Source organism: Vespula pensylvanica, chromosome 15 (assembly GCF_014466175.1).
Source record: "Vespula pensylvanica isolate Volc-1 chromosome 15, ASM1446617v1, whole genome shotgun sequence".
In the NCBI taxonomy this organism is placed as follows: domain Eukaryota; kingdom Metazoa; phylum Arthropoda; class Insecta; order Hymenoptera; family Vespidae; genus Vespula; species Vespula pensylvanica.
This window is the reverse complement of record NC_057699.1, coordinates 2,677,476-2,694,553: the sequence shown is the minus strand read 5'-3', so window position 1 is coordinate 2,694,553 and position 17,078 is coordinate 2,677,476. Positions and strand designations below refer to the sequence as shown.

Here is a 17,078-nt window from a genome sequence, read left to right as displayed (position 1 = left end):
AGAGAGAGAGAGAGAGAGAGGTGAAGGGGTGGAAGAATTTAGAATCGAGATTATATAATCTTAAAAGTTTTGATCAGCTGAATTGAATCTTGTGTATGTCTGTGTGTATTGATAGTTGTAAAAGGTGGTAAAATTTCATGTGTATATATATATATATATATATATATATATATATATATATACACACATGAAATTAATCTCAATCGTCGGTAGAAGTCTCGCATCATTTATCACTACTGGTTACGAGTGCTTCGCTAGAGGCACCCGAGATCCTTTGGATTGATATGAAGTTAGTAACAGTAGTCTGTGTATGATTGTGTCGTGACTGCTGCTGAGATCTATTAGTCAAAAGGGAAGAGAGGAGAGGGAAGGGAAAAGATGAGGGGAAACAGACAACAACAGATCTTATAGTATTTGCATCCTTCTCATCATCATCGTCTTCATTATTTTTATTATTTTTATTATTATTATTATTTCATTATTTATTTCATTCGATAATACATTGTCAGTATTTTTCAACTATTACTTTAATTAATAATAATATGTATAAACATATATATATATAAATATATCCGTGTTTGTATATGAGAGAAAAAGAATATTAAATAATATGATATAAATGTACGAAGAAGGGGTTTACTAAGTTGTTCGTAAGTACTTACACGGCTCAATTCGCGAAAGGAGATGAGAAAATGGTGAATTAATGGTAGAAGAGCTCACGTCTTATTTCGGGGCTATCTTATTGACGTCCATGGAATTCGTGGAATCCTCTGATTGAATCCCTTTCCACAAGACACGGTTTGATAAATGTTGTAGGCTATGGGATATGTCGGATAATATTTGTAAGTTTCACGTGGAAGGAGAAAGATTCTCTCTCTCTCTCTCTCTCTCTCTCTCTCTCTCTCTTTCTCTCTATCTATCTATTTCTATCTCTTTCTTTCTCTTTTCATGATGTAATTCGATTCGCCCTACGACTTCCTCCCTTTTGGTCCAGAACCGTCCCAACACGCTCTCCCTTTATCTCTATCTTTTTCTTTCTCTATGCCGAGATGGAAGATAATTTATGGTTTCCACTGGCAGTCTTTCTCGATTTCTTCTACCACTACCGACAAAATCACTCCTTCTATCTCCTCGTTTTCGCTTTTGTCTCGGATCTTTTCGAAAAGTAATCGGATCGCCGACAGAAGCTTTTTCTCTCTTTCTCTCTCTCTTTCTCTTCTCGCATAATTATTGACACGATGTTGTCAGCTGTCATTAAAGTATTCCTTACTAAAGTTTCAACCTCGATGACGTCTATTTCTTAAGTTTCAAAGTAATATCCAAAATCCCCCTTAATCTCTTCTCCTATGCTCCCCCTTTCCTTTGCTAATCAATTAATCAAAAATATTTTTTTACAAGAATTTTGAATTACCTCCGACAGGAGATATTACTCAAGGGACACATTTTTTATTTATCTATGTTCTTTAACAATCATCTAAACTAGTCCGACATTGATTCTCTATATCTTTTAAGTCGAAGTAGAGAGGGAGAGAGAAAGACAGACAGACAGACAGACAGAGAGAGAGAGAGAGGGAGAGAGAGAGAGAGAGAGAGAGAGACAGAGAAGGAAGATATATATATATATATATACTCGTAGAACAACCCCTTTCGCTTCGAATGTCACGGTCCTAAGGGTGAAATTTTCAGTGGCGACTTTGGCTCGCGTTACAGCTATCCTCTCACACCCTTTCTTCCCTGTCTCTCTCATAAGATTCCTCGTTTATTATTATTATTATTATTATTATTATTATTATTATTATTATTATTATTATTATTATTATTATTATTATTATTATTATATTTCAAGTCTCTCTCTCTCTCTCTCTCTCTCTCTCTCTCTCTCTCTCTCTCTCTCTCTCTGTCTGTCTTTCTTTGACGACGTAACGCGATAGCTCGTTGGATTTGACGAGATGTCGTCGTCGTCGTCGTCGTCGTCGTCGTCATCCTTTGAAATCCATTGCGCGGTAATCGAAAGAAAAAAAGAAAATTTTGTCGGCGATGGAATATTGCTGAAAGTAAAAATATCTCTCTATCGAGGAGGAGGAGGGGGAGGAGGAGGAGGAAGAGGAGGTGGTGGTGGTGGATGGAGGATGGAGGTGGAATTTCGATGGCACGTAGATCGTTTATCGGAAAAGCTGCCGATTGGTCGACGATCGGAAGGGGTACCACTACCGTTGAACATACCTTCGCCATTTCGAAAGGTGGTGCAGAGGGATGAGGCAATCCCCTTTGTCATGTTCCCGATATTACAATTGCTGTCGTCATTAGCTCGTGCTCGCGTTATGCCGACGATGCGTTTGATTTCATGCAGAGGATCGTCGAAAGCCCAAGCTCTCTGATACACGTCGCAAGAAGATATCAAAGCGATTGAAAAATGTCAAAGCCTATTCGTTATCTCTCTCACTCTATCTTTCTGTCTCTCTATCTCTCTCTCTCTCTCTCTCTCTCTCTCTCTCTCTCTCTCTCTCTTTCTATCCATTTTAAATATTCTTACTCTCTGTAGATCTCTACGAGATAATAATCAATTCGTACATTTCTATGTCTTGAAGATCGATTTAATCGATATTGATTAAATAACTTATCGAGAACGACTGGCTAGCAATGTCAGAATTTGTCATTTTTGATTTTTTATTTATATATGTATAGATTGTAATATTAGATATTATACTACACGATATATATTATTGCATTTCGTTGCATCTGATACGTGATATAGTATTGGTTCAACCGATAAGTAAATATTTTTAATAAAAAGTATGTGTGAAATATTGGAAGTAATTCTCGACTTATAGTTACTGTCAAATTTAATATATATATATATATATATATATATATATATATATATATTTGCTCCTCTATGGTAAATGGATTTAAAGATTAAATAAGTTCGAAATTAAAGATTACATAAGTTTAGTAATGTTTCTCTCTACTCCTCCACCATCACCATTATCATACTTCTTCTAGCAAAGACCGAAGGTCGCGAGTAGTCCGATAAGTCTTCACCTCGTTTTACCACGATAGAAATGGGAAACTTAATGAACTCCCGCTGTTTCGAGAAGGTCCTTTCTAAACAGTTAGGATGAGAAGGAGAAAGAGAGAAAGAGAGAGAGAACGAGAAAGAGAGAGATTCCCCGCAGAGTCCGTCATTACGGAATCAAAATTAAAGGCAAAGACGAAGAGGAGAAAGGGCAGTCGCTCGTTCGGCTTATTAGTTTTGTACGGTGCTAAGCGTGAGACTGGTTCCATGGTTAGGGTTCTCTATAATAAATTTACAAATCCGTATTTAACAATTTCGCTTTTCTTCTAATACGAATCTAACGTATCACCGTGAGGATTAATAACAGATGTTAATTAAACGGAATTATTTATTAAACGATAAATAAATTTTCATTATATACGTGTTAGTCGTCAAATATATTCATAAACTTTCTGGATAATTGACTTTAATCTTTTATTAGATTCGTTTGGAAAATGTAAAAAAAGGAATTAGCGTATGATTCGTAAATGTAAGTGTGAATTAAAATGGGAAGAGAGGAGAGAATGAAAATGAAAAAGAGAATAAAGAAATTAATAAATAAAAGGAAGAAAAGAGAGAAGAGGAAGAAGAAGAATGAAGAAAAGAAAATGAAAGAAATGTTAGAGACGATAAAGACGTGATAATAAACTCGTGGATTCGTTTGAAACCATAAAGAGAATCAGCGTGCACGTTAGAGTAGTCGTTATCATTGGTGGTGCTATTAAGCATCTTATATATATATATATATATATATATATATATATATATATATATGCTGCCAATCACTCAAGAACCGCGTACCACACGAGCGTAATGAAAGCCGTAACGCGTTAACGACGCTTGAACGGGTACGCACGCATATATCGCATAGATATGCACGGTCGGACGTGCTACACGGTGAACGCCGTGACGCGAGTCTGTAATATTCGACTAATTACAAACTTAATAACCCTGCTTCGTTGCCGGTTATCGCGAGGCCGCAACATCTAAGCGATTTGAGTCTCCTCCTATCTGTCTCTTTCTCTCTCTCTCTCTCTCTTTCTCTCTCTTCTTGTTCAGTTCACCTTTATTCTACGACGACTAGCATAGATTTCGTGAGAGATGAGAGAGAGAGAGAGAAGATAAAACGGAGGCCATCCGAGATACTCATCGGGCACCTTAATCGACTCGTATTACCAATTAAAATTTAATTATCCTCGAAATTAAGTCGTTACGATAGCTGACGCGTCCGAGAAAGAGAAAAAGAAAGAAATAAAGAAATAAAGATATATATATATGTATGTATGTATGTATGTATGTATGTATGTATGTATGTATGTATGTATAATAGATTCGTCTACCATTCGTTCAATGTTTTTTCTATTCCCTTTTTACTAGTTAAGAAGTTATATGATAGTTGTCCTCCCTATAAACTCTTCTATTTCTAGTTATCATCATTTGCGACGAGAAAACCGATACTTTATTCGAAGTACATCGATATATATATATATATATATATATATATATACATATAATTCAAGTTATAAATATATATATGTGTTCCTTGGCGTCGACCAAATGATAGACTAGAAATTTCTAAATAAAAAAAATATCTTCCCTTTTATTAACGTTTCAATATCACGAAATTATATGTTTCATCTAAATAGTCCATTTGCTTTAGTTTTTGCGTCCCACGCGAAATGGTCCATATAGAAAAAGTGATAGAGAGAAAGATAGAAAAACGAGAGAGAGAGAGAGAGAGAGAGAGAGAGAGAGAGAGAGAGAGAGAGAGAGATAGAATGAAAGCCATCGAAGAAAGGCGGTAAGCATGGGAAAAGAAGGTTTTCACTCTCCCCTTCGGTGAGAGACCGTAACTTATCGCTCGTAGACACGGTATTTCTCTCTGGCTCTTTGAAAGCATTTTCTCATTAAAAAATTAAGGGGTGGAGAGACGTGAACGAGAGAAAGATAGAAAGAGAGAGAGAGAGAGAGAGAGAGAGAGAGAGAGAGAGAAAGAAAGAGAGACTTAGAGAGAGAAAGAGTGGGAGGAGGGTAAGAGGAAAGGGCGGAGGGTCGGTAAGTGCTCTGCGGCTCCCAGATGCGCCCGATATTATGTTTAATGATATTAACTTCTTACTTAATGGTCCGCGGTTCGATTCGAGGTGCGAAAGAGGCCTCCGATCCACATTGTGGAACCTGCAAAAAAAAAAGAGAAAGAAAGAAAAAGTATACCCTAGAGAATAATTTTCGCGAGAAACTGAGACGTAAGAACAAGAGAGAGAGAGAGAGAGAGAGAGAGAGAGAGAGACACAGACGTGAAGACGAAGGGATGAAAGAACATCCTTCAGAAAAAAGTATTCTAATCGTTAAAAAGAGAGAAAGATAGACAGAGAGATAGAGAGAGAGAACTACTTCAATGCTTCTTGCAAAATAAATCCGCGAGCACGCGGATGACCTCGGCCGTAAACCACACGATAAAAGCTACGGGGCTACCCTTCTTCTTCGCCATTAAGAGTGGAAGACTCGCTTTCCCTAAACCCTTTTATCAAGGGACATCGACTAGCCGATCGATTTTTTTTTTAGTCCCTTTTATTATACCAAAAGAAAATTAATAACTTTGATCTTCATTTAATTCGTCCAGAAAAAATAAAAGGGATTTCCTTCTCCCGATTTTGCATACATTATGATTTGAAAGGAAATTTGTATTAATTTACTTTCTATTTGTTTATTTATTTATTTATTTATTTATTTTTTTTTTTTAATTCAAGTATTTTCCATTTTTTTCGTCGAGTCTTGACAAATGCATTCGCGATCATTGAGTGATACGAGATAAAAATTTGAAGAGATTTTTATGGTAAAATAATGCCTTAGGCGTAGCGTAACAGATACGCATACAATATAAAAGTAAAATTAAAAGTTTTTACTAAGTATAGTCAATCCGGTATCTTAATGAGCGCCATCGTTCCCATAAACTCGAACCTTTCTGAATGAAAGCAAAAGGAAATAAAAAAAAAAAAAAAAAGAAAAAGAGAGAATCCACTGAATTCTCTTTCTTTCTCTCTTTCTTTCTTTCTTCCTGTACTTAAAAAAAAAAAAAGAATTGCCCGGCGGCCGACGAGAACGCGAAAGAAAAACGCTTTTTTCATTTTTTTCGCTGGTTCGAGTTCGTTAAAAAATTTCCATCTTACATTATTTTCATCTCTTTTTCTTCTTTGTTTTCTTTTTTCTTAAACTTTCCCTTCTTCTTCTTCTTCCTTCTTAAACTTTATTTTACTATGAAGATTTCAAGATTTACGAGTCTACCGAGTAATTCGTCGATTGTGTAGGAATTTTTCAATAATTAAAAAATCAATCTAAACAATATGTATTAGACAAGAATAATTCAATGATTAGATTAATTCATAGTAAAAAAAAAGAAAGAAAAAATAATTTATATTCGATTATAATTCACAAAATTCATAGAATGATTTCGGATTTCATCTTCAGTTTGTATAATCTATTAACCACGAAATAATACGATGACGCAAAAATTACAATCGTTAATAAGATCGATATCGATTACTTTCTTTCTTTTTTTTTTCTTTTCTCAAAACTTTAGGATTATTATTGACCATAATTTTTTTCTTCTATCTTTTTGTTACAGGCTTCGTGAAGAGAGAGGAGATGCTGAAAGGGCTCTTGCATTGGATCACAAACCTAGGGATCTTAGTTCGCACAATGGTAAGCTTTTTTTTCTAAGATCTATTTGATCATATGCGTATGTGTGTATGTACATAAATCGTATTTCTTGTCTAAGAATAAATAAATAAAAAGAGGAAAGTACATATAAAAATAAAAATATAAAATAAAAGGAAGAAAAAGAAGTAGAAGAAGAAGAAGAAGTTTCGAGTTCGCGGCCAACGCGGGAGCGTGAGTCTCGAAGATAAAGGGTTCGATCGGTCGGATTAAAATATTACGGGGAATTAGAAAGAAAGGTACAGGACCTCGTGCCGCTCTCTGAAACTCGATATCGGACTTAATCTTCGAGTCCCTAAACGCCCGTCGGACCCACGCATACACGTATATAGGAAAGAGAAAGAGAGATAGATAGAGAAAGAGAAATAAAAGGAAAAGGATAGAGCATCTCAGCTAGTAAGAAATATATATATATACACACATTCTCTTCAAGATGTCTAAGATTTTTCTGCGTGGCTAGACTTTATAAATCTTGATTCGTTCGTTCGATCATTCGTTCCTTCGTTCCATCGATCGATCGATCGATCGATCGATCGGTCGTTCAGTCGGTAGGTCTATCGTACCTTCAACGATTAAACATCTCGCGTTTCTTCTTTAATCTCGATCGCATTGGCCGACTCCACTTTAAGCTTCTCTTTTTTATAGGAAACTTACAAAAAAATCTTTCGGCGTTATCTATCGTAAACAATTGAATAAAATGATAAAAACAACTTTCACGATGAACGCATCTCGAAAGAATCTTTTTTTAACGTTTAATTGAATCAATCGATGTACATATAAAGGACGATGCTGGTAGGATTTCGGGTTAACCCTTTTCGTCTCTCTTTCTACTGTTAAGTATCTATAGGGTGAGATAACTTTAAAGTATTCAAAATTTCATTCATTCCGAGTTATTTGTTAATCTGCACATCTAAATGTGATATTAATCTTTAGATTAAAAATCGAGGATTTTTTTGGACGTATTGGAAAGTGTTCTTTCGAAAAGATTTTTGCGATATTATCTTTTGGTTAATATTTTTGAATACTTGAAACGACCCACCCTGTATATACGCGTATAAGTTGGTGTGCGTGGAAACATGTACGTAGGAAACGTGTTTGAAGCCATGCGTCACCCTGGACTCTCTCTCTCTCTCTCTCTCTCTCTTTCTCTTTCTCTTTCTCTCTTGTTCAGAATCGACCACCGTTTGCCCAAACAGTATCTATCCACGTCAGGATTAAAATGCTAGGATATCAAATACTCGAGTTCACCGACGAACGAGGGAGAGAAAGCGAATGCGGAAGAGAAAAGAGATAGATAGATAGATAGATATAGATAGATAGATATATAGAGAAAGAAAGAAAGAGAGAGAGAGAGAGAGAGAGAGAGAGAGAGAGAGAGAAAGAGAAGAAAGAAAGATGTGGAAAGTGGATAAAAGTACGGGAGTGAGTTCTCTTGTCTAAACGAGGATGTACGGAGGCAAATAAAATCCATCAAGTTGTCAGTCTAGTTTTAGTCGATGAGAAAGATAGAGAGAGAAAGATAGATAGATAGATAGATAGATAGATAGATAGATAGATAGATAGATAGATAGATAGAAGAAGAGAGAGAGAGAAAAATCAGCTTTTATTCCTTTTATCGATTCACAAAAAATCTTGTTTTCAATGTGATAACGATTATCTTTTATATTCTAATATTACATTACGTATTATATTTTCGTAATCATACACAAAGGTACATATTTATATGGAAATAGAACGATGATAATATGTCCTTTCTTGGAATACGTGATCTTGTTTTGTTATGTTCCTTTATCAATAAGATATATATTATTGTCAATAACTAAAGGACTTTTCGTATTTGTTTATCCTTCGTCCTGTAGGTTCCTCGAACGGTCACAGTCCCGTGTTGAACCTCTCGAAGACAGCAGGAAGCGGCAGTGTTGGTGAGCATTCGGGAAGCGAAGCTGGAGCGTCGCATCGTTCTCAAGACGACGAGGAGGAGGATGATAATTTATCAGAAGACCTCGAGGACGAAAACGAAAAAGACGAAGGTAAGAGAATCTCGTAATACGTACTTAAATACATACGTACATATTTATTTCATTTCGAGCATTAATATCTACGAATAAAATTTCAATCGAATTACCGTAGTACACATATACGTATCTTTTTTATTTCGATCATTAATATCTGCGTATAAAATTTCAATCGAAATACCGTAGTACTCATATACGTATTTACTTTATTTCTATTAATTACGATCTAATATATCTGCGAATAAAATTTCCATCGATATGACGTAGTACTTATTACACGTATTTATTTTATTTCTAATAGCTACGACCGAATTTCTTTGCGAATAAAATTTAATTTTGTAATAAATTAATTTAATATGCGAATGTGAGCGATTGTAAAAACATTATACGTAAAGGATAAGAAAATTAAATAAATAAGAAAAGGACGAATTGTAGGTATTTATCGGCTCGATTAACGAAAGCGAGAATAGAAAGTGAGAGAAAGAATGAACGATTTAGAAAATTCGACGTAAACAACAACGAAGGTAATAATTATATCGATTTGACTGGACAAGACATGTTTAAAGATGAGTTCTTCGTTACGATTTATGCGTCAGATCTTCTCATACATACATACGTACATATATACATACATATATACATATTTATTTCATTTCTAATAACTTCGATCATTAGAGTTTGCGAATAAAATTTTAATGAATGATAAATTAATGTAACGTAGGAACGTAAGGGATATCGTGAGATAGGAAAATAAATCGTAGATATATTACTCGTAAAAACAAAAACAAAGATAAATAAACAATGAAAGGACGAATCGTATGTAGCTCTTGTGTCGATTAACGAAAACAAGAAAGAGAGATAGAGAAAGAGAGAAAGAGAAGAGATGAACGATTTAGAAAATTCGGCGTAAGCAACAATGAGGAAAATAATTATATCGATTTGACTGGACAAGACACGTTTAAAGATGAGTTCTTCGTTACGACTTATGGGTCAGGCCCTCTCATCGATCATCAGAACGACGTTCGAATATTCGTCCGCGCTCTGGCCCTGAGAAACTTTCTACACGACGGTTGTTCTCATTCACGCCTTTTTTACTTAACGTGCATTGTATCCTACGACGTGGGTCGATAAATTAATCTAATAAAATTTTCAATGGGAATGAAGAAATAATCTATGCGTAGGTATAATGTCATAAGCAATATCAGGATAATTGTATATTAATATATTATTGTTATAATAATAATTATTATTTTTTTATTATTATTATTTTTAATAATAATTTTAATATTACTTTTAATAACAATTATTATTAGCTCGGATTAGTTTTGATTAATATCGTAAAACTATTGAGACAGTGACGTCGTACAATCATTAGATCCTCAAATTAGATATTTAGTTTCATTTTAATAATGATAGATAGAGATAAGATCTGATATAAAACATCGCTTAAGACTCATTCAAACTCAATGAAGCGACGTAATCGCATTGATTTCTAATCGATTTGTTCATTGTCCTTACGGCACGTTAATTGGCCGAGGCCAATTAGAGAGCCACCCGGACGAACATCTTACGGACACACCTACGCGAGATGAGAAACAAAGAAAATGAAAGAAAAAAAAAAAACGATAAGTAAAAATACAAGGGAATGAAAGGAGGACAAAAACGGAACGGAAAAACAAATATAGGAAAAAAGAAAGATGAAAAATCGATTTGGTGAAATGAAATAAAAAAAGAAAGAAAAAAGAAAGAAAGAAAAGGAAAGGAAAGAAAGAAAAATGAAAAGAGGAAAAACGAAAAAATAAAACGTTATATGCGGTGAATTAATATTCCACGCATTCGTCCGCACGACTTCCAACGATCGATACATTATTCATATTTCAACGTTAATTGCTTATTATGAATATTTCGGGCTAATAAGTTGCAAGATAAACGCAGCAGGAGGGAGGGAGGGAGGGAGGGAGGTTGGAACAGTGGTGGCGCGAAAAGGGTCTAGAACAAACGAAACGATTATAAACTCGACTCTCTCTCTTTCTCTCTCTGTTTAGCTTTCCTTCCTATTTATTTATTTCTATTGGATTTAATCAATTTAAAATAAGATCATTACCATTTGAAAAGAATCAGACAGAGAACGATATATATATATATATATATATATATATATATATATAGGGGTATATAAAAAATGAAAAATGAGATCATAAGTAAGTCTCATTGATTATTTTATTTTCGGTCATCCTTATTTTATTTTTATATTTCATTTCGTTCAGTTTTATCTTATTCAAAACATTTCTACTAATAATAGTAATAATAATAATAATGCGGATCTCTTTACGATTGGAAAATATCAATCATCGAATTTTCTTTTATCTCTTTATATAGAAGCCAGGAAAGAAGAAGTCGTACAACACGTTTTAACGAATTGAACAAGTTAAAAAGGATTAGAATTAGTATCGAGCTCTCTAAATTTCGTCGAAAGACATAGCAGTTAGACGTATAAATTGTCTGTCTTTGGTCGGAAAGAGTGGTGGGGAGAGAAGAGGGGTGTTGAGGGATGAGGGATGAGGGATGTGAAGGGTGAGGGTTAAGGTAAAGGGGACTGAGGGGAAGTCTTGGATCGAAGAAAATCCGTGTCTCGCAGCGTGTCGTATGCAACGGGTACATCCTACCTATGGCGCTCATGGTGATCGAAATAGAACCCCATCGAATGCCCGTGGGAGTGTACACGCCCGTGGAATGCCGTTCTGATTTAATGAGACGCGCCACTATCTCCTTCTCGCTCTCCTTCCCGGAATCCAATCTCTCTCTCTCTTTCTCTCTCTCTCTCTCTCTCTCTCTCTTTTTCTCTCCTTTCTCTCTTTCTCGCGCTCACGATACGTTCCTTTTCTTTTCCTTTTCCTTTCAAACTCGCGAAGACATTGGAAAAAGCAAACAAGTATAGATTAGGATTATTGATTTTGCGAAAGAAACAAATTAAAAAACGAACTATTTGTTTCTAATTTAAGATATTTTTTTATTCCTTTCGTAACACGTAATTGTTAGTTGATTATCGTTAAGGAAGTTTCTCATAGTTAGAAAATATCGTAATCGTGAATATGGAAAATTCTGATTTTTTAATTATTTTGATATATTCTATGTATATATGTACGTGTTAATTGTTGATCAATGATTGACGATAAAAAGAGAGAAAAGTGTATTGCGGACGTATATAAATTCTTCATAATAATAAATTCTCTATTATACGTAATACTTATGTTAGATAGACCTATTGATAGATGATGGAAAGACAGAACAATGTAAAGAAAAAAAAGGAGAAGAAAAGGAAAGAAAGGAAATTGTTAAAATTCTATAATATCTACGAAAGAAAGAGAAATAGTCAAGGAAACGTTTACTTTCTTTTACTTTCTTATTTTTTTTTTGTTTTTCATTTTCTTTCGTTCTTTAAAACTCTCCTTGAGAAGAATGAGAATTCTTCTTCGTTTTAAGATTCGCACGTGTCAGACATCTTACCGTGGGCACTCACGACGATAGCAGAACGCGTTTTGTAAGAAGTAAAGGAATACGAGTGTTATATGTATAGTTTCGGGATTCCAAAAGCTTTCTGAGCGGGTCCGCCGATAATTGTAATGGTCGCTCGTGGAAAGATAGCGTGGACGAAGAAGTGAACGTGGAAAAAAAAATAGTTGGGCATCGAAAGAAGGTTGCGTCTACTCGTGAGCGCGAACCTTGCTATCAAAAGGTGCCGGCTTAGCGAGTGCGCTGCGCTGCTCTGTGTGCGCACGCGCTCGTCGAGCATTAAATCGAGCAATGGCAATAAGTAACCAAATGCCGTTGGTGTTGTAGGTGCAGGCTGATAATTAAAAGACGATACAATAAAGCACATATCATTGGCCATAAAGCAGCGTCTGGGTACTAAGGCGATGGTGTGGGCCGTAGAGAACGCATACAGGCATAGACATACAGATACATACATATATATATATATATATATATATATATATATATATATACATATATAGATATATATACAGAGAGAAAAGAAAGCACGATCACTTAAGGCTGGAACCCACGCAGACATCTTGTCTCACCACTCCAGCCCGTTTCGCAATAACCATAAGACATCCTGTATTCCAACGATCGCGTTGTGGGTCTTTCTCGATCGGTTAAAAACGTTCGTCTCCGTTTTACAGAAGAAGAAAGACTAAAATGTTAAAAATAGAAAAGGATGGAAAAATAGTAAACAAAAACTATGTTCTTTCTCTCTCTTTCTCTCTGTCTCTCTATCTCTATCTCTCTCTCTCTCTCTCTTTCTCTCTCTTAGTGGTGAAAAGTCGATAGGGAAATATTCAATATGAGAAAGAAAGGATGGAAGGGAGATATGAAAATGATTTCTAGGGGGGTTTGCCGTTTCATTCGCAAAATTTAATTCGCTCGCGGTGACGTTAAATCAGAGGAGTGGCGAAGGGTAACAAGTAGTCTTACGGAGATTACGACTTTGGAACACGCACACGGCGTAACTCTTCTCCTACTTCGACCTCCCTCGAACGTTGTTCGACCGATCGTTCGACTAAATTTATTAATGACGCTTCGTTCTCGTACGCCTGTCGCGCATTCGCGCGGAACCGCATGCGATATGCGTTTCGTATGGGAAGGACAAAGATAAAGAAAAAATTCGTATCTGTGTGTGTATGTGAGAGAGAGAGAGAGAGAGAGAGAGAGAGAGAGAGAGAGAGAAAGATCTGTACCCTCTTTATATGTGTTTCATCTGGAATAGATAGACGTTCTCATTCGAAAGGGAAAAAAAAATATCTCCAAGGATATATTCCCAAGATGTGTCATATCAAGATTTATCTTCGTATAAATTTTACCGAAATTCCCTGTTTGCCTAAGGCAAAATCCTTTCGAAGAATCCTTTGGATGTAACGACCGGTATACGTACGGTGACAAACGCATATGAGCCAGATAAAATAATAATAATTATTATTAATGTTAGTTACAAATGGGAAAAGAGAGAGAAATATAATAGTTTGAGAAACATCTTGAAAATATCTATGTATCTGTCTGCCTGTGTATGCATGTATGTTATTTTATATAACTACAGTGAAGTATATGTGAAAATATATTGCAATGATTTATTCGTGTCGAACAATTGATCAGAATATATGCTGACAAGTTTCTCTTATCTTTTTGATATAATATAATAAACATGTGAAAAAGAAAAAATATATATATATACGGGAGAAATAATTTGTTTATGCCGAACAGCTGATCATAACTGACTCGTAACAGATACTGATAACATCTTAATTTTTCATCTCTTCTTTTTCCTTTTCCTTTAGATTTATCGGACGTCCCAGAGAACCTACCACTTCCAGCACCAGGCTCGGAGAGTCCTCAGGCATTGAACTACTCTCAGATAGCCTCAGCAGCAGTCGCAGTGTCACAGGGTGCTCAGGACCCTTCGGTTTCGAGTACGGAGACTTTGTTAAGGAATATCCAGGGTTTGCTCAAGGTCGCAGCTGACAACGCGAGGCAACAGGAGAGGCAAATCAACTATGAGAAAGGTCAGTGGCAGGGCTTTCTTAAGACACTTGAGGGCGCTCTCCACAATTTTATTATCTTTCAGCTCTCCCAGAACCACATTAGGAGGCATTAGTAAAACCTTTCTCTCTCTCTCTCTCTCTCTCTCTCTCTCTCTCTCCCTGTCTCTCTCTGTCTCTCTCTCTGTTTCTTTCTCTTTGTCTGTTTAATCGATTTTTTTCTTCACGCGTGTACTCGTTTCTTACCTTTATTTCTTTTTTCCTACCTTTGGAACCTAACTCCTACTCTTCTTTCTATATTCTTTCTTTCTTTTTCTACTTCTTTTTTTTATTTCTTCCTAATCATCATCCATTTGAAGCCAGTTTTTATTTTGTTTATTACGTACCAAAAGTGCCAAAGCGATTGTAAAGAAATTTTCAGCGATATCTATTTTATCATACGTAGGAAGAGGATCGTATAATTGATTTATTTTTCTTCTTCCTTTTTTTTTCTTTTTTAGTAGGATCGATCATTATTCGATCGTTAGATGAAGATTTTTTTTCTCGATAGATGTATTCGTTTAGACCCATCGTAAATCCGAGAGTAGGTCTTTGGACAGTATAAAAAAAAAAAGAAAAAAAAAGAAAAAGAAAATAATAATGAAAAAAAAAAAACGTACAGTAGTGATTAAGTAGTTAATAATAATCGTGTAAAAGTCTACGATCCTCCAATGATCACTGTGGCACTCATAAAGATTTCATTGGCAACACGATTCCTTTCGAAGTTTTCATTGAATGAACATAACAAATTTATTATGACATAATTGGGAGAGCTGGAAAGGTAAAAATCACGATGAGATGATCTGCCAGTTCTCGATATATATATATATATATATATATATATATATATATATCGTATTTTAATCATATACTTACGCAAATTAGAATATTACGAATAGGATAGATAATTTAGACTCTGTTACCCTTATAAGAAAGATTTGTACGAATAAGTGTGCAAAGTGCACGATAATAATATTAATAATAGTAATAATTAATCATAATCTCGATCGATCGTGATTGAAAAAATCTCGATCCTGTAAATCGTAGGATCGCTCGTCGGACGATTATCGAAAATAAGAAATTTTGATAAGAGATAATCTTTTTTTTTTTTAAATCGTCGGACGAGGGATCTTTCGTAAGATAGTATATCGTATATAAATAAATAAATAAATAAAAAGTATATATATATAAAATATGTATGAGATTGATCATTGTGTTTCATTGACTATATAAACATGCATAGATACATACATGTACGTATATTATTATAGATACGTACTATAATAATATAGTATTATAGATACGTAAAGCTTATTATATGAGGGAAGATTATGGTAAATAAATTTGAACAAATCTGATCTCGTGTTATTTAATAATCGCGGTGAATATCAGTGTTGGGTAATATTTAATTCGATTAACAATTATTAATCGCAATTAATAATTAAATAAGTTAATTATCGTAGGTATCATAGCGTTGATTTTTATACTCGAGCAACAGCAGGTGAAAAAGAATGTTCATTCTAATACGAAAGAAAAGAGGATGATATCGTGCGTTTATAGAATATTATGAAACAACGCGTTTTAGACATCTGCCGTTGATCGATTATATGTGAAAATGTTCTAAGAAAAATCATCCTGTCGTTTTTCGTTCTTCCTTGTTATATCAACGTCTATAAAATGATATGCGAGAGACCTTGAGAATGAGAGTAATGGTGTAAGTCGAAAAAATCGAAAAAAACACAGAGGATATTATTGTCCGTTTTGTTAAAAGTTTTATTATTTTCTTCCGTTCTATTTTTTTTTTATTTTTCTGTTTTTTTTTTTTTTTTATTTCAACGTCATAATACGTCATTATACGTGTCGTTTGATCGTAGAAAAATCTCGGCCTTTACAAATACACGGAAACTCAGCATTCTCATGGATTAACTATTTTTTTGTCATACAATTAGACTATATATTTCGTTTATGATAGATTTCTCTATCTCTTTCTATCTATTTTTTACTCTTTCTCCTTCTCTCTCTCTCTCTCTCTCTCTCTCTCTTTCTCTTTCTCTCTTTCTCTCTTTAATATATTTAGTATTTAACAATTATTATGCAATGACTGTCAGAAAACAAAAAAAAAGAAAAAAGAGAAAAAATAACAATTATTTACTACATCACATTGTTTGAATTATCCAACATGTATATAGACATACACACACATATATGTGTGCATATATATATATACACACACACACATATATATACACAAGCAAATATCTGAAATAAATAAATCATCCAAATCTAGTCTGATTATTCTCGTCTCGTTTCCGTTTATTTCAATAGAATAATACGATATATAATACGTAAATATAAAATTAGGTTGGATCGTCGCTTGAAATTGGAACGAATCGACTTGCACCACTCGAGTTCCTGAATGGACAGTAAGAAAAGATCGTAACATATATATTTCTTCAACCCATTTTATTATTCACTCCTGATATTCAATTTTGGATTGCTCTTTGTAGAATAAATATATTTCTTAAACGATCGTTAAATTCATTTTTTAATACTATCTCGATGTTTTCTTCCGTATCATTCTTGTCCCTAATATAATCTCTAATACATTCTTTAATAATCTTTTCATAATCATATTATAAGATAGTTAACGTTCAAAGTTCGATAGCACATTAAGCAAGCACGATTTACTGTCCATTCCAATCTTTTTCTCCCTCTCTC

General features: G+C 34.5%; 1 protein-coding gene across 12 annotated transcripts in view; it reads left to right on the top strand.

The window, feature by feature from the left end:
* The window catches only part of LOC122634677 (dachshund homolog 2), a 215,764-nt gene that overhangs the window by 135,075 nt on the left and 63,611 nt on the right, over positions 1-17,078 (top strand). For all 12 annotated transcript variants that reach the window (XR_006328449.1, XM_043823847.1, XM_043823848.1 and 9 more), the window contains 3 exons: positions 6,678-6,754; positions 8,629-8,799; positions 14,121-14,345. Coding sequence is in view for 11 of the 12 variants with exons in the window: in XM_043823847.1 (XP_043679782.1) it covers positions 6,678-6,754; positions 8,629-8,799; positions 14,121-14,345 (473 nt within the window). In the remaining variant the exon portion in view is untranslated. The remainder of the gene's footprint in view (positions 1-6,677; positions 6,755-8,628; positions 8,800-14,120; positions 14,346-17,078) is intronic.